This window comes from Erythrolamprus reginae, chromosome Z (assembly GCF_031021105.1).
Source record: "Erythrolamprus reginae isolate rEryReg1 chromosome Z, rEryReg1.hap1, whole genome shotgun sequence".
Classification (NCBI taxonomy): domain Eukaryota; kingdom Metazoa; phylum Chordata; class Lepidosauria; order Squamata; family Dipsadidae; genus Erythrolamprus; species Erythrolamprus reginae.
Genome location: NC_091963.1, coordinates 107148390 through 107175051, shown reverse-complemented (window position 1 = coordinate 107175051; position 26662 = coordinate 107148390). Strand labels below are relative to the sequence as shown.

The 26662-nt window shown below is 40.4% G+C and overlaps 1 protein-coding gene across 1 annotated transcript; it reads left to right on the top strand.

Annotated features, from left to right (window-relative positions):
- The first annotated feature begins 18182 nt into the window (after positions 1-18182).
- On the top strand, positions 18183-26575 carry LOC139152937 (keratin, type I cytoskeletal 24-like). The gene is made up of 8 exons (XM_070726373.1): positions 18183-18671; positions 19335-19417; positions 20784-20940; positions 22774-22935; positions 23225-23350; positions 23753-23967; positions 24734-24771; positions 26229-26575. Exons 1-8 carry the CDS (start codon positions 18183-18185, stop codon positions 26330-26332), a joined length of 1374 nt encoding a protein of 457 aa, XP_070582474.1. The 3' UTR covers positions 26333-26575.
- Positions 26576-26662: the final 87 nt, after the last annotated feature.

The window sequence follows — 26662 nt, the reverse complement described above, 5'->3', positions numbered from 1 at the left end:
ACACCAGTAAATTACAACAATAACTTTCCATTTTTATAAACTTTCTAACACTTTCTACTAGCAAGAAAGAGCTTCTTCAAAAGCTAGACTTACAAATAATTTCAAAGCAATAAGTTTTTTCTTTAAAACTTTCTATTTCTATCTACTTATCTTACCCAAGTTTCTAAAGTGTGCTTTCTTTTAGCTTGAGTAGTTTAATAAACTTTTTCACTATTTGCAAGTTACAAAAGTGTTGTTGTCCTCATTATCAATACGCTCCATTAAAGTCTGCAAACATGTTCCATTTACAGTATTTTAAAACTGCTTTCTTTCAATAAATATAGAGATGCTTTACATTTTAGACCTTCCCATGAAAAAATAGCTTTTTGCTACAGCAGTTAAATTATATGTAAAAATATTTGGGAGGATTCTGAAGGAAGGAATATTTTATAGTAAACACTTTTACTTTAAAACAGAGACAATTTCTTTAAGACAAGATTTTGAGTGGTAGTTTTGGTGCAAACCTCCACTTCTACACTCCAAAATGGACAAAATTAATCAAAAGTGGAAAGAATCAAGAAACAAACTCTGTTTTATTTAATGTATATTAAATGGGCATTAATTAAATTGAATTGACATTATGATTCCCTTATATTACCTCTGTGTCAAGGTTCCAAGTAATACTTCTCGTTCAATAATAACTCTGAGGCAAACAATTTCCTCAAATAACATTTTATTGGGATATATAAAATTGGCACATTCCTGGTGAAAAACCAGCTCTACATTCCCATCGGTTTTACACCCAATTAAAAGTAAATTTTGTCACTTCCCCCCAGTCTCCAGTCACTTGGTCTAATCAGCATATAGACCAGTTGCTACCTTTCAAAAAGCTGCACCAACTTCCTTGATTCCCAGGAAAAGAATTTTATTTAGGCTACAACAGCCCAGCTATCTCTATATCTCCCTCCCTGTGTCAACCCTGAAGCAGTGAGAAGTGAAACCTCCTTAGAGAAAAACCACAAAAAGAATATGGCCGCAGTTTGGTCAACTTCAGGGTTGATACTTCTATTGTTAGTGGTGACTTTTAGATATACAGTGGTACCCCTACCTAAGAACGCCTCTACTTAAGAACTTTTCTAGATAAGAACTGGGTGATCAAGATTTTTTTGCCTCTTCTCAAGAACCATTTTTTACTTAAGAACCCGAGCCCGGAAAAATTTCCCAAGAAATTTGAGAGCAGCATGAAGGCCCAGCCAGTTTCCTGCCATTCCCCCTGGATTTCTCTCTCTGGTGCAGTGTATGGTAGGCAGCCTCGTGCCGTGTATAGGAGCAGCCTCGCGCCATCTCAGAGTCCCTCTTTTTTTTAAAGTCTTAAAGTTTTGGATTTTTTTTATTCCCCTCACCTCACCTTTTTCCTTCGGCAGCAACTGTCCTTCTCCTCTTCTTCCTCCTCCTCCTCCCACCCAAATTCTGAGCTTTTATTTATTTCCTAAGTTCTTGTATGGGTACCACTGTACCTCTATCCTATGAAATGGTATGCCTTAACTTTTGCTTATGCAATCATGCATGTGATCAATAATAGTGATATGTGATGTGTGATCTTAAGCTCAATCAGCCTTCTCTAAATGAGAGAAGCAACTAGAGCCTTTGCAACAATATCAAACAATGCCATTTAGGTCACTGTTGCATATCTTTCCCTACGAAATAATAATCTGATATTTTTCACAAGTAGTGATAATCTTCAGAATATGTATCTGCAGGGAATCTAGTTCAAAAAAATTGCCATTTTTCCACATGAATTAAGATCCAAGTTATTGCAACTGCTATCATGAACCATGGACCTTACCTACTGTACTTGTGTAAATGTGAAAAAATATATAGCCTAAAACACTGATAAAAGAATAACACAAAAAAGTCAGCTTTTGATGGTCTTTCTGAAACCCAGAATGTCCAGATCTGAGGGGAATACTATTCAAAGAAAGGACACAGCAATCGGGGTGGTGGAGTTAGGAAAACATTGCCTCAGAGGTTCCTGAAATTAACAATGTCTAAATCAGTGTTTCCCAACCTTGGCCACTTGAAGATATTTGGACTTCAACTCCCAGAATTCCCTAGCCAGCGAATGCTGGCTGGGGAATTCTGGGAGTTGAAGTCCAGATATCTTCAAGTGGCCAAGGTTGGGAAACGCTGGTCTAAATCATGGTTGTCCAACCTTTTGGCTTGCTTGAACCATAATGAGTAAAGAGGAATTGTCTTGAGTTACATATAAATTTGGGGGGCAGGCATTGTGGCTCAGTAGTTAAAGATGCTGAACTTGTTAGCTGCAGCTGATGGTCCAGATTCAAGACCCAAGCGCTGCACAACAGATTGAGTTCCCATTCCTGCCCCAGCTCCTGTTCACCCAGCAGTTTGAAAGCATGAAAATGTGAGTAGATAAATAGGTAGTATTTTGATGGAAAGTAGTAGTGTTCTGTGTGCCTTTGGTGCACAGTTATACTAATCTTTAGACAATGTTGGATCCCCCAGTTAAAACACAGAGATGAGCACTGCCCCCGGAAATGAGTGGACGGGGGAAACCTTTATCTTTATATATAAATATATATAATATACAATGTATATAAATCACATAATAATTTTTATTTTTTCATTTTGTGGGGCCACATTACTAGTTGCCCAGGACCACATGCGGCCTGCAATGGCCACATATGGTCTAAGTGAAGGGCCTACAGATTCTAATTGGAAATATATAATTAATTAGGATAAGACAGTCTCAAAGGATTCCAGATTCTATGTAAGGAACAGCTTTTAATGGCACAGCTAGCACCTTCTAGTCAGTCATATGAACAGACTGAAATGTGCATCATTTCATGAGCTGCAGTTTTCTGGATCAGCTGTACTTTCAGAACAGTTTTAAAATGTCAGCTGCACATGAAACGTCTTGCACCAATGCAGCTACAAGGTGACTAAGCCACATGAAACTATCTCATTCCAAGAAGGGTTGAAACTGTTGCGCCAAATTGACAGGCATCACTGAAAACACATTTAGTTACCCAACAGAGTTGTGTTAGGAATTAATAAATGATATTTCTCACTACTCTAGTAAATGCCAGTATGCCCATGTTAACTGCTTTCACATCATTAGCAAATTATCTCTAATGTGAAACAGAATGTAACTGTCTAGCAAAGCTATGTTGCTTTTTACAATACATGGCATTAATGTAATTGCTCAGGTCAGTAATGGATATGGAATATAAATGTTTCATCAGCAAACCTAGACATTCTTAACATGGAACACCACATAATTTCATTTTGAACAGATAAACAAATAAAATTATATTGTCAAAGCTTGGTTATCAATTAGAATTCTGGCTTTCCAATAGCTTTCCACAAATCACACAACTATAGCAAAAATCAATAACTGTTTTAAGTTTATTAGACTCTTCAAAAGATCTCAAGAAAGGAGAAGGGTGTGACCAACACTGTGGTGCCACTGAGTTTTTCCTTGCTCCGTGGGAGAATTCCAATATCCACACCATTTAGAGACCTGGTTTGTCCAGAACCAGATCAGAACCATCCTGTAGAGGTAGGGGAAAAGAGGAGAACTTGCCGTTGGGCTGAGGAGGTGGCAAACCTCCTGCAGTAGCCAGAGGTGATGGAAGCCAACTTTTAAATATCGTCCTAGCTGCGGTGGTCACTTCGAAAGGATTGACTTGCAAGATTGGAGTCATCTGGGAAGGCAAAATTAAAGCCAGGTGCTAAACTGAGGTGGGTGAGTGACATTGCCCAAAGAAAAGTTAAAAGAAGCATTTTAATATTTTAAGGGGAACAAAAGGACAGGAAATTAAGGAACAGCTGCCTAGCATGTGGATACAAAGTAGTAATAAGACTAAAGTGATCTAGAACTAAAGCCCAATTACGAAAGATTGGGAATTGTGTTTTAAAAGATTTGGAGGAGAAATAAGAAATTTGAATGATAAAATTTGGAAGAAATAACTTGAAAATCGGGCTTGATTTTAAAAAAACAACGGAAAAATTAAAACAGGAAAGGCTGAGCTGGGAAGTCGGAACAGAGGATATCATCTGGTGGTCAGAGGAATTACTGTAATGGTCGAATATCTTTATGGACACTTGTCCATCTGCTGACCTTAAAAGGTTTGAAAACCTGAAAGCAGAGGACATTTAAAAATAAATGTAAATTTGTTATTGTTTGAAAGAAAATGGTTGGAACGTTTTGGATAAGAATGAACTTGAATAGATATCAACAACAAAAGGAACAGAAGGACTTGGATTTTTAACTGTCAAAAAGAAAATTTACAAATTGTAAAAGGCTGTGGAATACATTTTTGTTAGCAGCTGGACAGATTGTGAAAACTTAGTGATTTGTGACTTTGAGGCATGGACACAAGCGATTATTAAGGACTGGTGACACCTCTGAATGAAATTTGAAATTGGACTGATTCTGCCAAAAGTAAAAACCTTTTCTTTTTAATCCAAGAACTGTAATTTTAAAGTCATGGAGGAAATTGATTATGAAGAGTTTGTTGATCTTTTTAAAAATAACTTTTTAATGATCTCAGAAGATATTTTGGAATTGAAGTATGTGAGAAAGGAAAGAATGAAGCACGTGTAGAAAAATGGAGAAGATAACAGAAGAAGAAAACTGATGAAAATGTTGATGAAAAGGGAAAGAATATTGATAATGAAATATTGATTAATGACTATGCTGATGAATACATTGAAACTTTTAAAAATCATTTAAATTGGGGTTAAAGTGATAAAGGAGAAAATGATACTAAAAATAATTATGTCCGGATTGATGATGCTTTGGAGACGTATAATGTTACAAAAGGTATGGAAAAAATTAGATATACAGTGATCCCTCGAGTATCGCGAGGGTTCCGTTCCAAGACCCCTCGCGATAATCGATTTTTCGCGATGTAGGGTTGCGGAAGTAAAAACACCATCTGCGCATGCGCGCCCTTTTTTTCATGGCCGCACATGCGCAGATGGTGGAGTTTGCGTGGGCGGCGGGCGGCACCCAGGGAAGGTTCCTTCGGCCGCCCAGCAGCTGATCTGCTCCGCAGCGCGGCAGCAGCGAGGAGCCGAAGATGGTGTTTCCCCGTTGCCCAGGCAAAGGGGAAACCCCATCTTCGGCTCCTCGCTGCTGCCACGCTGCAGAGCAGATCAGCTGCTGGGCGGCCGAAGGAACCTTCCCTGGGTCTTCCCGCCGCCCAGGCAAAGGGGAAACCCCATCTTCGGCTCCTCGCTGCTGCCACGCTGCAGAGCAGATCAGCTGCTGGGCGGCCGAAGGAACCTTCCCTGGGTCTTCCCGCCGCCCAGGCAAAGGGGAAACCCCAAGATCGCTTGCCGCTTGCCGCTTGCCCGTTCACCCGCCCACCCAGCCGCTCGCTTGCCGCTTGCCCGTTCACCCGCCCGCCCGGCTGCTCGCTTGCCGCTCGAGAGCAAGAGGGGGAGAGATAGAGAAAGAGAGAGAAGGAAAGAAAGAGATGAGAGGGGGAGGAAGAGAGTGTGAGAGAGGAAGAAGCAAGATAGAGAAAGAGAGAGAGAAAGAAAGATGAGAAAGGAAAGGAGTGACGTCATCGGGTGGAAAAATCGCGATATAGCGTTTCGCGAAGATTGAGATCGCTAAAATCGAGGGATCACTGTATACAGAAAACTGTGGAAACGTTACACTGGACTCCAAGCATCTTGCAGTGTGTGCCTCTCCATTCTTCCTCCATACTTTGGGTTCTTGGTTTCAAAATGAGATGCAAAAGTTTCCACAGTCTGTGTTGATTTGGGGAACTATGCCATCTGCTGGTATTTGTCCACTCTGCTTCATTAAGTCCAGGGTCAATGCAGCCGTCTACCAGGAGATTTTGGAGTGCTCCATTCTTCCATACGCATACGAGCTTTATGGGGATGCTGACTTCAATTTTACTGCAGGACTTGGCACCTGCCCACACTGCCAAAAGCACCCAAACCTGATTCAATGACAGTGGGATTACTGTGCTGTAATATTCTAATTTTCTGAGATGGTGGATTTGGAGTTTTCATGAGCTGTACCCCATAATGATCACAGTTATGATAAATCACAGCTTGCCTTGCCTGTTATGAATATCTCTCATATATTAGGTTTCCCCTTTTACGTTACATTACTGAAATAAATGAACATGTGCATGATATTCTAATTTTTTGAGTTTCATCTGAATATTAAAAATTTATGAATGATTGATGAAAATGTATAATCATGTATTTATTGTAATATTGTAATAACTGAAGGTATATGGACTTATGTATGGATTGGTGGAGTAAAAATAACAAACCTTTTGCAAAAAAACCCTCAAGAAAATACTCTTGAAACGTGATTTGGTGGCATTGGGAACAACATTCAAAGAGCAAGATTGGTATACAGTGAACCCTCGATCATCGCGAGGGTTCCGTTCCAGGACCCCAAGCGATGATCGATTTTTCGTGAAGTAGCGGTGCGGAAGTAAAAACACCATCTGCGCATGCGCAGATGGTGTTTTTACTTCCACCGCCGCCCGCCCTTCGCCCGCCCACCCCGTTGCTCGCGCCTGGGGTTTCCTGGGGAGCGGAGCCGGGGTGTCCCCAAGCGCGCGCGTTGCTGGGGCCGCTTCCCAGCTGGGGAGCGGAGCCGGGGTTTCCCCAAGCGCGCGCGCGTTGCTGGGGCCGCTCCCCAGCTGGGGAGCCGATCTTGGGTTTCCCCAAGCGCGCACGCGTTGCTGGGGCCGCTTCCCAGCTGGGGAGCGGCCCCAGCAACGCGCGCGCGCTTGGAGAAACCCTGGCTCCGCTCCCCAGCTGGGGAGCGGCCCCAGCAACGCGCGCGCGCTTGGAGAAACCCCGGCTCCGCTCCCCAGCTGGGGAGCGGCCCCAGCAACGCACGCGCGCTTGGGGAAACCCCAGATCCGCTCCCCAGCTGGGCAGCGGAGCTGGGGTGTCCCCGCGCGTGCCGCCCGCCCGCCCACGCCGTTGCTCGCGCCGCCGCTGGGGTCTTACGGGGCAAGAGGGGGAAGACCCAGGGAAGCCGCCCAGCTTCCCAGCTGGGGAACTCCACCATCTACGCATGCATGGCCATAGAAAAAAAGGCACACATGCGCAGATGGTGGAGTTTACTTCCGGGTTGAAAACTCGCGAAATAGCCCTTTCGCGATGCTTGAGGACGCGAAACTCGAGGGTTCACTGTATTCTGAAAAAATATTTTGTTGCCTGTTCAAATATATACAGTTATTTAAAATGATTTGCTCTCCAGGAAAAGAAATAATATTTTGAACAACATAATTTAAATGTCTAGTTTGCAAAGTTAAATTATTATTAAAGTTACAGTGGGGGGGGAAGTATTTAGTCAGACACCAATTGTGCAAGTTCTCCCACTTAAAAAGATGAGCGAAGCCTGTAATTGACATCATAGGTAGACCTCAACCATGAGAGGCAACATGAGAAAATACATCCAGAAAATCACATTGTCTGATTTTTAACGAATTTATTTCCAAATTATGGCGGAAAATAAGTATTTGGTCAATAACAAAGTTCATCTCAATACTTTGTTATATATCCTTTGTTGGCAATGACAGAGATCAAACATTTTCTGTAAGTCCTCACAAGGTTGGCACACACTGTTGCTGGTATGTTGGCCCATTCCTTCCTGCAGATCTCCTCAAGAGCAGTGATGAGTGAAAGTCTTGGCACACCTGACACTGGAGAGGCAGGAGGGGAGGGGGCACTTATCTCTGGGGTGACAGAGGGTCAGAAGATCCCGGTCTTGCTGGGGAGAGGCAGATATGGTGGGAGCCATGGAGCTAGCCGTTCCGGGGGAAGGAGGGATCGCTGCTTAACAGCGATTCCTTCTTCCGGCTCCGTGAGCTCAACTCAAAGCAATGGTGACGAGTGTAACTCGGGCCCTGGGCTCAGGCTGCTGCTACTCAATGCCAGGCCTGTGGTAAATAAAGCTCTCCTCATCCGGGATTTGATCCTGGATGAGGAGGCCGACCTGGCATGTGTGACCGAAACCTGGCTGGGCCCAGAGGGAGGAGTTCCTCTCTGTGAAATTTGCCCAGCTGGGTTTCAGGTATGGCATAAGCCCCGACCCCAGGGAAGGGGGGGGAGGAGTGGCTATTATAGCCAGGGAGAGCCTTTGCCTGCGTAGACTCGTTGCTCCAGAGATTGCGGGTTGCGAGTCCCTCCTGGTGAAGTTGGACTTAGGGGTTCAGGTGGGCTTGTTGTTCACGTACCTACCTTCCAGCTGCATGTCAACAGCCCTGCCTGTGCTGCTCGAGGAGGTAGCCGGGCTGGCGGTGGGGTTCCCCAAACTTATTGTCTAGGGGGACTTTAACTTACCGTCACTCAGCGAAACCTCTGGGCTAGAGCAGGAGTTCATGGCCACCATGACAGCCATGGACCTGACTCAAGTAGTACAGGGTCCGACTCATGAGGGGGGCACGCCCCCGACATGGTATTCCTCTCTGAGCAATTGAGTAATGGTCTGAGACTAAGGGGCTTAGAAGTGTTGCCTTTGTCATAGTCAAACCATTTTCTATTGCAGCTTGACTTCCTGGCTCCAATCCTTCCCCACAGGGAGGCAGAACTGACTAGGTGGTTCTGCCCCAGACGCCTGATAGACCCAGAGGGCTTTCAGAAGGCGCTTGGGGTTATTCCAGATGCACGTGTCCACAGTTTGGCAGAGTCTCTTGCTGAGGCCTGGAACAAGGCTGCAGCAGAGGCTCTTGAACGGATTGCGCCATTGCGACCTCTCCGCAGCAATAGACTCCGTAGAGCTCCATGGTTCAACGAGGAGCTCCGGGAGTTGAAACGCCAGAAGAGATGTCTAGAGAAGCGATGGAGGAAGAGTAAGTCTGAATCCGATCAAACACTTGTAAGAGCTCACATTAAGACTTACAAAGTGGCGTTCAAGGCGGCAAGATGCACGTATCATGCCGCCTTGATTGCATCAGCGGAATCTCGCCCAGCCACTCTGTTTAGGGTGACCCGCTGTCTTCTTAACCAGGGGGAAGTTGGGGAGCCCTTGCAGAGAAATGCCGAGGACTTTAACACATTTTTCGCTGATAAAGTCGCTCGGATCCGGGCGGACCTCAACTCCGATTGGATAACAGAGTCGACTGACAATGAATCAGTCGAGGTGACTGGGGCCCGTACTTGTCCATCTGTCTGGGAAGAGTTTGCTCTGGTGACACCTGATGAAGTGGACAAGGCCATTGGAGCTGTGAGTTCCGCCACCTGTTTACTGGATCCATGTCCCTCCTGGCTGGTCTCGGCCAGCAGGGAGGTGACATGGAGCTGGGTGCAGGAGATTGTCAACGCTTCTTTGGGGAGGGGGTCCTTTCCGGCTCCATAAAAGGAGGCAATTGTGTGCCCCCTCCTCAAGAAGCCTTCCCTGGACCCAGCCGTACTCAATAACTATCGTCCAGTCTCCAATCTTCCCTTTATGGGGAAGGTTGTTGAGAAGGTGGTGGCGCTCCAGCTCCAGTGGTCCTTGGAAGAAGCCGATTATCTAGGCCCTCAGCAGTCGGGTTTCAGGCCCGATTACAGCACGGAAACTGCTTTGGTCGCGTTGATGGATGATCTCTGGCGGGCCCGGGACAGGGGTTTATCCTCTGTCCTGGTGCTTCTTGATCTCTCAGCGGCTTTCAATACCATCGACCATGGTATCCTTCTGCGCCGGCTGGAGGGGTTGGCAGTGGGAGGCACTGTTCTTCAGTGGTTCTCCTCCTATCTCTCCGGTCGGTCACAGTCGGTGTTAGTGGGGGGTCAGAGGTCGACCTCTAGGTCTCTCCCTCGCAGGGTGCCTCAGGGGTCGGTCCTCTCCCTCCTGCTATTTAATATCTACATGAAACCGCTGGGTGAGATCATCCAAGGGCATGGGGTGAGGTATCATCAGTATGCCGATGATACCCAGCTGTACATCTCCACGCCATGTCCAGTCAACGAAGCAGTGGAAGTGATATGCCGGTGCCTGGAGGCTGTTGGGGGTCTGGATGGGTGTCAACAGACTCAAACTCAACCCTGATAAGACGGAGTGGCTGTGGGTTTTGCCTCCCAATGACAATTCCATCTGTCCGTCCATCACCCTGAGGGGGGAATTATTGACCGCCTTGGAGAGGGTCTGCAACTTGGGCATCCTCCTCAATCCACAGCTAACATTAGAGAACCATTTTTCGGCTGTGGCGAGGGGGTTGTTTGCCCAGGTTCACCTGGTGCACCAGTTGCGGCCCTACTTGGACCGGGAGTCACTGCTCACAGACACTCATGCCCTCATCACCTCGAGGTTCGACTATTGTAATGCTCTCTACATGGGGCTACCTTTGAAGAGTGTTCAGAAGCTCCAGATCGTGCAGAATGCAGCTGTGAGAGCAATCATGGGCTTCCCCAGGTATGTCCATGTTACACCAACACTCCGCAGTCTGCATTGGTTGCCAATCAGTTTCCGGTCACAATTCAAAGTGTTGGTTATGACCTATAAAGCCCTTCATGACACCAGACCAGAATATCTGCGAGACCGCCTTCTGCCGCACGAATCACAGTGTCCGGTTAGGTCCCACAGAGTTGGCCTTCTCCGGGTCCCGTCGACTAAACATTGTTGGCTGGCGGGACCCAGGGGAAGAGCCTTCTCTGTGGCGGCCCCAACCCTCTGGAACCAGCTCCCCCCAGATATTAGGATTGCCCCCACCCTCCTTATCTTTCGTAAACTTTTTCAAACCCACCTCTGCCATCAGGCACTGGGGAACTGAGATATCTCCCCTTGTCTATGTAGTTTTATGTATGGTATGTTTGTGTGCATGATTTTTAAATAATGGGGCTTTTAGACTTTTAATGTTAGATTTGTTATTTTAGACTTTTAATATTAGATTTTTCATTGTATATTGTTTTATCACTGTTGTGAGCCGCCCCAAGTCTGCGGAGAGGGGCGGCATACAAATCTAATAAATAATAATAATAATAATAATAATAATAATAATGTTTTGGGGCTGTCACTGGGCAACACGGACTTTCAACTCCCTCCAAATGTTTTTTTATAAGATTGAGATCTGGAGACTGGCTAGGCCACTCCAGGACCTTAAAATGCTTCTTACGAAGCCACTCCTTCGTTGCCCTGGCGGTGTATTTAGGATCATGGTCATGCTGAAAGATCCAGCCACATTCCATCTTCAGTGCCTTTGCTGATATAAGATGGTTTGCACTCAAAATCTCACAATACATGGCCCCGTTTTTTCTTTCATGTACACGGATCAGTCATCCTGGTCCCTTTGCAGAGAAACCGCCCCAAAATATGATGTTGCCACCCCCATGCTTCACAGTAGGTATGGAGTTCTTTGGATGCAACTCAGCATTCTTCCTCCTCCAAACACAACAAGTTGTGTTTCTACCATACAGTTCTACTTTGGTTTCATCTGACCATAAGTAGTTAAAATAGGAAGCACATATCTATCCCTGTCCCTGTTAAAAGCGGTGTCCCCCAAGGTAGCGTTCTGGGACCAATGTTCTTCATTCTCTACATCAATGACCTTTGCAATCTCATCACAAGCAATTGTGTTCTCTTTGCAGATGATGTAAAACTCTTCAACACCACCGAGTGGCTTGACAATCATGTGACCGGGGGTGGCTTAAAGGACATGCGACTGGCTTAAAAGTGGCTAACTTGAAATCACTCACGTCCATCAAGGGTTTGGGTTAGGATTAGGGTTCCTGGCCTCTCCTCACCTCAAAGAGATACAATTTCCCTATCTATTTACTATTACAGAACATCCAAACTATACTATTTAATTCTATGTACATATGCCATATGTGTACATACATATTACACATAGGCACATAAAAATATACATTATCTACTATATAAACTGGATGTGTATACACACATACACATGCACGCATAGCTCTTCTAAAATTATACACATTCAACCTCATAGGAAAAACATACCCAGAGCCCAGAAGGGAAAAAAAGAAAAAAAATCAAAATTTTTCTACCGGTTCTGTGTACCTGATTGAACTTGTAGGAGCCCATCAATGGTTATATTACTACTGTAAAAATGCCTACCCTCCATATACTGGAAAACACAAGCAGTTTAAAATAAGCAGATCTTCTGTTTAAACTCCTGAGCCTTGCATGGAAACAAGGAAATTCCGCAAACTTGATAAAAAAGAACTCTCAATTGCAAAAATAAATGCAAATTCTGGAAGAAAGTTACATCTAAATTCAAATCAAATAAATTTGGATTTGACTAATTTGTAAGAAAATGAAATGCTAAATGGCAATATTAAGATTTTAGAATAAAGAGCTATGGGTAACTCTACATTCATTAGTTTAATTGGTTGATTTAAAGTTCACTAAGGATCCTGTCCCAAAATAAATCTTGGAACAAAAACAAAACAAAAGCTCAAGCTTTTTAAAATGCAACTGGGATTAACTAATAACTTAAATTTTCCTTGAACCTCTGAGATAAAACATACAGCTTACATTAGAGAACCATCTTTCAGCTGTGGCGAGGGGGGCGTTTGCCCAGGTTCGCCTGGTGCACCAGTTGCAGCCCTATCTGGACCGGGACTCATTGCTCACAGTCACTCATGCCCTCATCACCTCGAGGTTCGACTACTGTAATGCTCTCTACATGGGGCTACCTTTGAAAAGTGTTCGGAAACTTCAGATCGTGCAGAATGCAGCTGCGAGAGCAGTCATGGGCTTACCTAGGTATGCCCATGTTTCGCCATCACTCCGCAGTCTGCATTGGCTGCCGATCAATTTCCGGTCACAATTCAAAGTGTTGGTTATGACCTTTAAAGCCCTTCATGGCACTGGACCAGAATATCTCCGAGACCGCCTTCTGCCGCACGAATCCCAGCGACCGATTAGGTCCCACAGAGTGGGCCTTCTCTGGGTCCCGTCAATTAAACAATGTCAGTTGGCGGGCCCCAGGGGAAGAGCCTTCTCTGTGGTGGCCCTGACTCTCTGGAACCAACTCCCCCCAGAGATTAGAACTGCCCCTACTCTCCCTGCCTTCCATAAACTCCTTAAAACCCACCTTTGCTGTCAGGCATGGGGGAACTGAAACACCTCACCCGGGCATGTACAATTTCTGCATGGTATGTTTGTTTGTGTGTTTGTTAATAAATGGGGTTCTTTTTAAATCTTTTAAATTTATTTGGATTTGTCATGATTGCTGTATCTTGCTGTGAGCCGCCCCGAGTCTGCGGAGAGGGGCGGCATACAAATCTAAATAATAAATAAATAAATAAATAAATAAATAAATAAATAAATAAATAAATAAATAAATAAATAAATAAATAAATAAATAAATAAATAAATAAATAAATAAATAAGAAACTGGATTCATTTCTGGCAAAAACAAGCAAATGTAGGTTTTGTATAAATAATTTGCTCACCTAATTAAAAATACTTTGGTGCCAAAAAGTTCAGTTAACTTTGCCATATTACAAGTTCTGAGGAAAGATTTTCAATTTCAGTAGTATGTACGTTTTAATGTGCCAATACCGCTCCCTAGTGAAGTTACAGAAATATAATAGCTAAAATTCTCTTTCCCTCCCTTGCTCTAGGCTTTTTCTCACAGTACAGACATCCACTTTAAATAATTATGCTCTGGCTAGATGCCAAGCATTCAGCTTAATCTATAATGATTAAAGGATTATGCTATCAACACTTGAGTTGAACACGGCGTACCTGCTCTTATCAAACAACCCTGCAAATAAAGTTACCAGGTATCTTTGATTACTATTAATCTCTATCTATGACTATATGTATAAACACACACACACACACATATTCATGAACACTGAATTTAAAGAAGAAAAATAATCTTAAAGGTAGCTGGCATCGTGACTATAATTCAATTCAATATATATTTAATAACGTTAGCTTACAGTTGTCCAGTCTTTTTTATTCTTGACCTTAAAGCAGCTCTATTACAATGGACCCAACACAGATTCAAAATGTCCCCTCCAAAAATCAACCTTGCCCTGAATAAAACATTTTTGAAAAGAAGTTCTGTGATTAGTATTACAGTCATGCTGCTCTACAGTCTACTCTTTTTCTTCTTCCTTTTTTCCTCTTGTTCTTCTGATAATACATTGTGCTGGACAGGGAATGAACACTCGAACATAAGAGCTGGATGAAAATGGGTCACTTTATTGATTACAGTAATAGACCTGCAGAGGGAAATAAATGGGGCGGAATACCTGAACAATAACATACCTGGGCAACCTAAGGGCGAACTCCTTGCTTGGTAAGGGTGAAGCGTGCAACGCCTTCACCCAAACGGAACAGCCACACCCAGCATGTGGGAGGGCTCACATCCATGACCCGGAACCGGAAGTGACGTAGGCGAGCCCCAAGGGCTCTTCCCACCGCTCTGTCCGTGGAGGAAGCATGAGCTGTGTGCCGAAGGAGCCCATCACCTTTTAAGAGATCCCCAAGGGAGAACACACAGTTGCTGCTGCACCCTTTCCGCCCCGTTTTTGCCATTAGTGACCAATAATAAAGCAAATTCTAATCAACCTATTTACAAACGATACAACCCCTAGCCCTTCAAAACCTCACAGCTGACCAGGATGGAGAAGGCGGAAAAACAATCTGCCATAACGCTACCAGATTGCAAAAAATAACTTCTCGGCCCCAAAGGGCGACCTCTGACAGACACCCCGGGCAGAGCGGAGGGTGGGTGGGTGACCGATCAGGAGGAGAGCAGGAAGCAAAGGGGAGAGGGGGCAAAGTGCAGACCCTGAAATAGGCCTGCAGACCCCTCCCCTAGCTCCCAGCGTCCCCTGCGAGCCAACTACGGCACGAGGGGCTCTCCCGCGCTGGCGAATTGCCGAATCAGCTGGGAGGCGGTGCCCTGCCCCTCCCAGCCGGCAGGGACATTGGACCGGTCTCTTTCTACTTCCCTGGCCCGGAGATGGTGAATTCGCTGCCTAGCAGTGTGTGGGCCTGCCTGCGCTCTGCGCAGGCACGCCCAGCTGGGAGGCAGTGTTCTCACCCTTCCCCGCCACCATTGGCCCGGCGAGAATCGCCCGGCCTCTTGATTCTTTTAATTAAAAAAAATATGAACTAGATAGTTTAATTATACTTCTCATTTGAACTTTTTTTCTTTTTAACAACTGTGGTTAAATACGTAGAAAAGGGTACAGACTGCCATATTTAAAATTAAGAGATCCTTGATGGAGATAGATGCAAAAAACAGGAAAAACAAGAGAGCTTATAAACAGGAAAAAAAGAAAGGGGGCTTATTACAGCATTCATTTTAAAACAATAAATAATTTTTGGATTCAGTTATCTGCTAGCGATATATTAAAGAAATGTATTAAGGAACTATTTTACCATAATTAATGTTTCCAGATACGCTATGTTTTACAAATATTATTTACTTCACAGAATATTCCCATATGAAATGTGACACCCTATATTAAATAAAACAAATAAGTTTTAACTCAAACGTGTTATATGAAAATCTAGGGAAATATATTATTTAAACACTTACAAACCTACCTATTTTGAAAGATGATTACAGAATTCTCCCAAATGTTTTGAGATTCCCAACTGTGATTCATCTCAGTTTCTGGAATTCTAACCTGGCAGTTCAAGATACTATTCAGGTTTCTGTACCTGTTTACGGTGCCATAGTAACATATATGTCTTCAAGATACAAGACACAAGGTAAGCTTGAAACACAAGGTAAGCAAAATGTATAGTGTATATTAGTTTCACAGATCCCAATCAGCTATGTAGATTGGGTGGGAAACTATCATAGCTGTTGTGCCAACTCAGAGAAAGGTCTAGGACTGCTTGAGGTAGACGATTGTGAGAAGCAACTACTGAAGCAGAAAACAGGATTTCTATTATCTTGAGGAAAGACATTTCATCATGCTGCAAAGCTTTTCAGTAGATCCACCATCCAATCTTAGGGAACAATTGGCTGCAGAAACTGCAAACTCAGGTGACAGCAGAGGAGAGAATATCTGAGAAACAGAACACCATGTTCATGAGTAAGTTATTTAAGTGAGGAGGAAAAAAAATTGGCTACCTAATAATTGAGCCTTGAGGGGAGCTCTGGGAATTCAAGTCTTAAACTGCCTTCAATCCCTGCCTCCTGGAGCAACGACTGCGTACGAGGTCTATTTGTTGCTCACATTTCACTCTCCACCTGTTATTCTGATGAATTCACTTTTTCATCTGTGACTTCACTCTAAGTCTGTTTCTAACTGCTTTTACCCTAATTTAGCATGACTTCTATTTTAGGCTTGGTTTCTGCTAAACCGGTCAACCTTCATCTTAAGCAGGATTTGGCATATTCTGGATTCTTGAAGTGCAATCTTCAACTTCAACCTTCTACTCCACTTAACAAGCATTCAGAAATAATTTTAGAAGTGATGCCAAATATAAAAAGGACCTCAGTTTTGCAAAGCTTTCCTTTCTAATATGTTCACCTATACTTTTATATTTTTTCTTTTATTCTTTTCTTTACTTATATTATTACATATCTTTCTCTTCAATGTGTATTATGTATTGGACAAAATAAATAAAATAAATAAATAAATAAATAAAATAAAAATTCCTTCTCCCCCCAAAAATAGAAACAGGCACCATCATTTTAAAGGTTTATGTTTTGTGTTTAAAATTCCAGTGAAGCATATTACCTCAAAGAGAACAAGGCAAGGCTAGTCTAATGAAAAGAATGACCAAGGGAGACATGATAGCAGTACAGTGATCCCTCGTTTTTCGCAGGGGATGCGTTCCAAGACCACCCATGAAAAACGAATTTCCATGAAGTAGAGAAAAGATTTTTTTAAATGTATTTAACGAGTATTTGGACTTTTAAAACCCACCCTTTGCATTAAACAGTCGTTCTATAATGTTTCTCAGCTGGAACGACATGTGATGTCCTACCAGTTTCTTTAATAGAGTACAGTAGTACTGTAGAAGAATTTTATGAATTTTTAATGGATTTAAATTTTTTAATGGATTTAATGGATTTAAGTCCCCTTTGAAAACCCGTGAAATAGCGAATCCGGGAAAGATGAGCCGTGAAGTAGCGAGGGATTACTGTATTCCAATATTTGAGGAGCTGCCATAGAGAGAAGTGGGTCAAACTATTTTCCAAAGCACCTGAAGGCTAGACAGGGAATAATGGATGGAAACTGAACAAGGAGTTATTCAACCTGGAAATAAGGAGAAATTTTCTGACAGAGAGAGCAATCAACCAATGGAACAGATTGCATTCAGAAGCTGTGGGAGCTTCATCACTGTAAGCTTTCAAGAAGAAGATACTGGACTGCCATCTTTCAGAAATGGTGTAGGATCTCCTGCTTGGTTTGGCTAGATGACCTACAAGGTCCCTCCCAACTCTGTTAATCTGTTCAAAGCACCTGTTCAAATGCTGCAACATTTCATGCCTGTACAAACTGATATTCCAGCAACAGAGAAGTAGGGTAAATTACCAGTTGATGCAATTGATGACTTAAGCAAAACAGAATACAATCTTCTTCCTGGACCCATGAAGGCATGACTTTGGGAAATTCCCCTAAGCCATACTCAAAAGAGTGACTGGGAGAAAATTTACCACCCCATGAAAGCTGATTTCTACACTTTAAAATGAGGCAGCACACGTATTCCCTATCTGTACTACCAGTCAGGCCTTTACCTTACTGACCTTGGAGGTGCAAATTCTCAATGAGAAAATGTGACTGTAAGGCAAACACTGACGTCCTCCATTCTTCTACTGTGTGAATGAAAAAGGCTCAGAGAGTAATATGATAAATTAATGTTACTTGAGTATTTGCTCTGGGAATAGGAAGAGTAATGCCTGGGGTCTAATAGATGAAGGAAAGAATTATTCACCTACAACTGCAATATCATAATGAATTTTTCACTTTGTTCCTCCCTGCTCCACCCTCAGTATAACAAACACCCTGGGGGCACTAAACTGCAAATGGACATAGGTTGAATTAAATGCTAATAGGATGGTGGGGAGGAGAAAACCAGTTGTAGCTTACATCTGCTGAGCAAACAAAAAAACATTTCGCCAGAAGTAGGAGGAATTTCAGAAGCAACACCCTAATAATCCTATAAAAGGCAGAGGCAAGTGCCCCGTTAACATACTCTCTGCCTGCCCTTTGATTCTGCCTGTTATATCTCAGCAGTCGCACATCACTGAACTGCAATGTCTCTTCGAATTTCTACTGCATCTAGGAAAATCTCTTCCTATGAAGGAGGTGCTAAGATGTCAGGCATTGGTGGAGGAAGTCTATATGGCTTTGGTGGGGGATCCATGGGAGGGTTAGGCAGTAGCTACGGAGGGGCTATATGCAGTGGTTATGGTGCATCTGGATTTGGTGGTGGTGTTGGCTTTGGCAGCTCTTCTGCAGCAGGTGGTGGTTATGGAGCAACCTATCGCTCCAGCTCATCTTCCATGAGTGGGGCCTATGGAGCTGGTGATAGCGTCTTTTTGGCTGGTGTTGAAAAGGAGACCATGCAGAATTTAAACAGCCGCCTAGCAAACTACCTGGAAAAGGTGCGTTCCCTGGAGGAGGCCAATGCTGAGCTTGAGCTTAAAATTCGCCACTGGTATGAGAAAAATGGACCTGGGGCACCTGGAGTGACTCGTGATTACAGCAAGTACCATCACATGATTGATGAACTCCGCAACCAGGTAAGAAAACAAACATTTTCTCAATTTCTGTCTAGCATTCTCATACGTTTTCTCTAATTTCTATAAGAGTACAAAATAAGTTTTCTATTTTAGCCTATACTAAAATGAATAATTCCTGTGACATGACAGGTTATCTCTTTATCAAGTGCTTAATGTATTTAATAAAGATATTCAAAACATATAGCATAAATAGGAGTAGAGGGAGAAATTCAGTTCAGGAAAAAAGTACATACTTTAATAAAACTATTTAATAATTGTCTAAAATTCTCTGCTTAACTAGATTTGGTTGTTCAATTGATTAGAATCCCAAATGAAGCTCACATAACATTGTTGATGTTTCATAAACATTAAGGAAGCAATATAATTTAAACAGAATTGATGATATTTTCATAAATGTATACCTAGTTATCTATCTATATAAATATTTCAAATATGGAAAAGGGAAAAAGTCTGAAACAATATATTGACCAGAGTAATTTGGAAAAATTAGTCTGGTAGATTGTTTATATCCTCAGCAATAAATAAAATTGCACTTCAAGATGTTATTTTCTTTACTAGCAATCCTTTATTATGTAAAATATATAACTAAAAAATAACTGCCGCAGTATTTTCTACCAGTACCTGCAGTTATTATTGATTTGTAATAAATGCTTTTCTTTTTAGATTGTGAATGTAACCATTGATAATGCTAATGTAGTCTTGCAGATTGACAATGCCAGGCTTGCTGCTGATGATTTCCGAATGAAGTAAGTTAAATACACTTTTCAGTTTTGAAATTCCTGAAAAATGCAGTCCATGGCATCCTCTCACATCTTCCAGAAATTACAAGGGTTACTAAGATCATAAAGACCGCTATAACTTTAAAACTCCCTCCACCACTTTAATGTTTCTTGCATTAGGAGTTAGATCTAAGTTTACATTATAATTAGAAAATATCCACTGAAATTAGATTTTTTTTTAGTAGAACTTTTCTTCCAAGTCAGTTGAAGTATGGTTTCATATTTCTATGACTTTAATTGATAGCCATTAAGTTCTACAAAACTGGCAATCTTCATATATGTACAAATATAAGAAGGCATATAAAGCTATAGTATCATAACTTGCATTCATCTTTCTACTCTCCTTATATTAACTATTGTGCTAATATATTGTATTGGTACAATAGTTATTTTTTTTAAAAGATTCAGTACAAAGGTTCATGGTTGTATATGCACTACAAATGAGAAGGTCTTCAGGTCCTACTTTTCAGTTCCATATTTCTATCTTTACTGAATCTGTCTATGTATCAGCTGCAGTAATTTAAACAAATCCTACGAAGTCATACAATCCAATCCCTACAAGAACACTCTGTCCTTTCCTGATGATCATTCAACCTTGGAATCTTTGGAAATAACTTTTTTTTCAAGTTTATAAGCAACTATTCAGTTTCTAAGCTACTAAGTAATGGGACAGAATTAATGGAATCAATATGTGGCAATGTGATGTCTCTATTCAGCCAGGCATAACTTCTTCTGCTGCATGTTATTCTCTATGATTTTGTTCATTTCACCTTCATGTATACACTATCAACATACACTATCAATGTTGGGTTGCTTGTGGAAGAAACTTTCTATTTTTTATATTTGCAAATTTTACTCTTCTCAGGAGCCTGCCATGTACATACGGTATATGTATAAGCTTATATTTTGATTAAAGAATAAGTATATATCCAATACATCCATTAGGATATATATTTTCTGTTTACAACATTTACTAAATCTAAAACTGAAGGTCTTATGACATTTGTAAGATGGGAAGCAGGGAGACATTACTCAAAACTAAATTTGGATTCTACAATAAGCTAAATTTATAGAAATTCATAAAGAAAAAGTTTCCCCTTTCTTAATCCTTTTCCTTTCAGCAGTTTTCAATTAATAAGAGTGTTATTTGAGGGTCACAAGAAGCTGAACTAGGAAGCAGAAAGAACAACATTTTTTTTCTGTGAACTTCCTTAAATTAACTTAAATGATAATAATGTACTTTCAATTTACTAAGTGCTTTCTACCTCCGATTTTGTCTTTCCTTGCTAAATATAACTCTTGCTCAATTGATAAATTCATTTATTTCCCCCAGATTTGAAAATGAGCTCTTCCTCCGCCAGAGCGTGGAAGGAGACATCAATGGCCTGCGTAGAGTACTTGATGATCTCACCATGAGTCGCTCTGACCTAGAAGCACAACTTGAAAGCCTCACAGAGGAACTGGCATATCTTAAGAAGAATCATGAGGAGGTAAAGGACTTATTTGGTTTCCATCCTAATCCACAAAACTGACTGCAGGGATTTCAAATGCAACAAAAAGGGAATCTGAATTTTGTTGTTTCTTTATCAACATTTTGAACCAACCTTTTTACACTTATTGTTATCATTATTTATCAATTAGAATGGTTTATTTTAACCATTACATTTAGTAGCATTGATGAAAAGAGAGCAGTTATTTCATTTTCTTTCAAATTTTAATCACATTTGTTATAACATTATGAAAAAGCCAGTGGTGGGTTGCTCCCAGTTTGACCCGATTCTACGAACCAGTAGCAGCAGTGGTAGGAGGTAGGTGCGAACTCGGTAGCAACGGGTTTTAGAGCCCACTACTGGAAAAAGCCCACCAAACACAGAACAAATCCATATCTAAGAAGGCAGGTGAATTTTCGGGACATAATATTCTATTAAAATTAAGGAGGTTAGTTGTGTCATAGCTTAATTAATACTGTACTTTCATCTGCTGCCAATTTGATATAAAATTATTTCCCAAGACGTTTTGGGGATGGGCTTTGTAACTTGGACTGTAAATTTCTCTAAGTATCAATTTAGCAGATCAGTATCTTATATATAGATAAAGCTGGAATATTTAGGTCATTCCCAGAGAACAAGCTTAGTCATCATCAAAGTCCGGCTGCGTTATGCTGAGTTAAAAGCATCCAGGTTAGCCCCCGACTCCCCCTATATCTAACTTCAAAATTTCATGGAAGTTTTTGATTGGAAGGATAAAGGGGTGTGTGTTGCTAATTATATTACATCTTTGCTCAATGGGCCCAGTCAAAGACAATTCTTTCTACTTTTTTAATCAGCTTCTCTTCCAAGTATATTTGAGTATACTGTACACAGTTCTTGAATTAATAATCATTTCATATGCACCTTGCTTAGAAAGCAAATCTAAAATTTCGTCTCGCTGTCCACCTATTTGTTACTGTGAACAAAATACCCTTTTCAACCTAGGCAGCCAGTTGCCTGAAAGGTACATTAGGTGGATTACTTCATTAGCAGGTTTGGCAAGGAAAAACCCGAAGGGCAGAAATTAGTGTGAATTCCCGTAATAGGCATAGGATGAGAAGAGTATGAAATATCCCAAGGCTGAAATGATTATGAGCTGTGACATGTTACTAGTGGGGAAAAAAAGCAGATTGACTGTTCAGGGAAATAAAAAAATAAAAAAAGAGGCAATATTGGTACTGAGTACTCTAACTGGGGTTAAAGATGGGCAATGCCAGTGCTGAAACAAAATAAGAAAAATTCCTTTTGTAGAACAAATATAAATAACATAGGAGTGTACATTCCATTTTTTGAACACCCTACATTAACTTCCAAAGTCAGGCAGAAAGATTGGGTCCATTCCAAAGCCCCAAGGCAAGCCTTAATAAGATACACATCATTTTCCATGTTTCCTGGGGATCTTTTCAACAAATATATTAAGAATTTCTTATAAGAAATCTGGAAACACCAATCTTTCATTTAGAGACATACAAAAAGTTTCACTATAAAAGTCTATCTATTAAAATCCAGTTGAGTTGGTTTGTTCTGTTAGTGCTTATACAGAAGGAATTATGTTTGCCTACGTTTGCTCCTTACCTAACAAAAACCTATGAATTTCACATATGCCTACAATAGATATAAGTCAACAAAAGGAATCAACAAGGATACTGTGGCTCTTACTAATCTCCATCTCTTGCAGGGCTACTTTAAAATGGCTTCATTTATATTTCTCAGGAAGATTTCAAAAAGCCAACATAACCACATTTCACTGGTTCTGAAGCGTACACGTAACCTGCTTCCAATTTTTATGTTCAGGAAATTACTCTACTGAGGAGCAGTTCTACAGGAGATGTCACAGTGGAAATGAATGCTGCTCCAGGAATAGACTTGACGAAGCTACTGAATGACATGAGAGCACAATATGAAGATCTTGCAGAACAAAACCGTAGAGAGGCGGAAGAACAATTCATCAAAATGGTAAGATGGTAACCCAATTTTTTTTCATATCTCCTCCAACTGCACTGTCAGTTTGATAACTCGTAACAAAAATGAATGTATAGGTTGAAACAGTTTTTAACATAATTCTACTCACAAGAAAATTCCCCTAAAACTCAGAAAGTTCTGATCTCAACCATGTGTTATAATCCACCTATATTACATTACTCTGACTGTTATGCATCCAAATTAAATTCTCCCCAGAATTTTCTACTTTTGCTCTATATGTTGCTTCTAAGTTATATTTTTATTGATCTCTCCCTCTTTTTAGAGCCAGCCACTACAGCAACAAATTCACGATGATGCCGGTGCCGCAAGCACAGCTAGGAATGAATTAATAGAACTCAAACGAAGTCTTCAGTCCCTGGAAATTGAATTACAGTCCCTTTTGGCAAAGGTTTGTGTTTGCTTCCTTTCTCTCAAAAAAAGCAGAAAATGAAAAGAAATGTCTTGTTTACAAATTCCTAAATTGGAGTTACAGAACTCTAACAGAAAATAAAGACTCACAGATGCACTGACACAAATTCAGACCTCAGTTCACAATTAGGATCCCATAAATTAGAATAGTCTGGATTTCATAGCTGAATTGGAAAAGGATAGCAATAGACAAGCATGGAAACAATGACAATTAGCCTCTAGCAAGACTTCTTTTTTTAATGGCTAGTAAGAAAAAGTTGTATGTTGTTAGCAATCCCAGAGTCATGAAGAATGCACAATTTGGATTGTGGGGTGGAAAAACAATACTGAGAGAATCATAACAAACCTTTAACCTGCTTATGCGTATTTCTTCAATTAACAGAAAGCATCTCTGGAAGGAACCTTGGCAGAAACTGAAGGGAACTACAGCACTCAGCTTAGTCAGTTACAACTTCAAGTCAGCAGCCTGGAAGAACAGCTGCAACAGATCAGGGCTGAAACAGAATGCCAAAATTCAGAGTATCAGCAATTGTTGGGCGTCAAGACCAGACTGGAAATGGAAATAGAAACATACAGACGTCTACTAGATGGGGAAAGGTGAGTAAACATTTTTCAAAACTGGGTGAGGCAATAATTACGCAGTGAGTAGGTAGAAGATTCAGGCTTAGGACATTTATTTGCATAAATATCGTCTTTGCTTGTGTATTTCTCATGTTTTGTGTCACTGTAAGAAAGAGTACATTGGGCTGCATGTTCTATACTGGATCAGACCAAAATATTATGATAAGAAATGTAGGGTGGAAGTGTGATCGATAGATAGATAGATCAATCCTAGTGTGTAAGAAAGAGCATCATTCTTCCAAATTCATTGTTGTTTTTTAAGTTCTTTTTTTACCAATTGCAGAACTGTATTTTTAAACATCAAAATCAGGAAATATAGCATGTAAAACAAAATAATGTTTTTGTTTTAAAACATTAAAACAAACTATTAAGCATCTCTTGAGGAGGTATTTTTATTGTCTTATTTAATGATTACTCCTGCTAGTTATTCTCTAATTTTATCAAGTAACAAGTAAAACTCACATTAGTGCTCTGTATGGAACATTTTAAAAGTAAAAAAGAATTCTAATTTATATGTACAGCCCTCTCTAATACTGTATTTCCTTTAAAATAATCATAGGGCTGATCATCATTATTGAATTAATTTAGTTTTCAAATGTTTTATCAATAGAAATAATAAAATTATAAGATGCATGATACAGAATGTATATCTCTCTTCATTCAAATATTTATTGCTCTCAAGCTTTAAAGATTCAGATAAATACTACAATATTATTAATAATACTGTGTTTTTTGTTAATAGTATCCGCGCTGCTTACGAGACAAAAGTTCAGATAAGAGGTAATTATAATTCTCTTCTTTTAGAAATAATACATTGCTATTTGTATTGACTTGGTATATCTTGGTATATCGAAAAACACACAAAATTGAAAATATTTCTTGATGAAGAATTTCATTTTATAAAATGAAATGCATGAGTTTAATTATCTTTAACTCCTCCTTATTCCACCTGTTAGCTCAGGCACAAATCCGATACCCTTCAGATATACTCAATTACCATATGTCTCTTAGAATATCCAGGGAAGACAAAAAACTAAACTAGACTAGTTAGGAAGTTGAACATTAACATTTCTGAAAGCTAGTAGACTAACAAAAGCTATTTCAAATCCTTGATTCTTCCATTTATATTTAAATTATATGTTTTCCTGATACTTTTAAAATCTGCTGGACCAGTAGGATTTTGCCACCAGGATTTTTAATTAGAACTCATCAACCATTAAGATCAAGGGCATAAGTCAAAAATTGATGATACCTTTTTGAGATGGCGTATTTCACAGCTGACTGAAATAATGTTGGTTTAATCTACAAATGTATTGGTCCAAAACTCCACCGTTCCCAGCCATCATCACTAATACCCATGTTGAATGAAAAGTATGACCTGGAATATAAGGTTAAGGAATGGTCCTGAAGACTATTTCGTGAGACTAAAATTATGCTGGCACAATGTATTTTGGCTTCAAATTGAGAATCACTGCAAATTTAGAACATTACAGGAGGGTTCCATGATCTAAATGACTGCTTGAGCATAAAATTAATTATATATTTTTATTAGCAATAACTATGAACCCATTTACTATTTTTATTAACTTTAGTATCATACCTTAAGATGATTAAGTTAAAAAGCCCCAAAAGTTGGACACTGTGTAGGAGAAAGGCTTTTTGGGGGAAGAAGGTTGCTTTCATTCATGTAGTTCTCCTGAAATTATAGAAAATGTTAATAAGAAGAAGAAAGAAAAAATGTACAAAATAAATTTGGGCATTAATTTGGGCATTAAAAGGAAAGTATAAGAAAAATTGTTCTAATAGTCCAATCACCAGCAGTTAGAAAGCTTGCTACCAAAAACAATGCCAAAAAAGAGAAAGAAAAATTTATTACCATGACCCATTTGGTATTTGTATCTTAGAGCCAATATGGCTGTAAACACATTGTCAGTTCTATAAAGTAAATTGATGTGGTTTTTGTCCCAATAAATGGTCTTTTGTCAACTCATATAATACTACATTTAATATCTACAGTAGGTGGGATGAGATGATCAAGTTTGCAACATATAACTTTTCACATTTTTCCGGGATGATTTTGTTATTAAAATATAATCACTGTGCCCAAATTGCTCTTCATTTCAAGCAATTTTTCTAATATAATTACCATTTTACAATGAGAGGTTTTACCGAACAAAGTGCTCTTTTTAAAACTGGTACTATTAATTAATAAAACTATTATAATTTTCCTTTCACAGAACCCACGAAAACCAGGGTGGTTAAAACCATTGTTGAAGAATTGGTGGATGGGAAAGTAATTTCTTCCCAAGTGAAATCGGTGGAAGAAAAAACAACCAAATAAACTGCAAGAAGAAAATATTTCAAAGCTTGCTTTTAAGGGAAAACTTGGGTAGAAGAAAGCCATCAGAATACAGTAAATTATCAATTTGCAGCTTAGCAGCTTTTTGTTACTACGGGACTGGGATTCCAATTTAATCAAATTAATTTAGAGAAGACTCACCGAAACTAAAGAATGGTTAAGTATGGAACACACCTAAGGAGTCTAGAAAAAGAAATCCTACACATTATTCTTTCTTCTAACTTTAAAATACTGACTTGAAAACCACATTCTGTTTTCTTCTGCAATGCAATAAATCTTCTGTTTGCAATTATATCTGTCTGAGATTCGTAT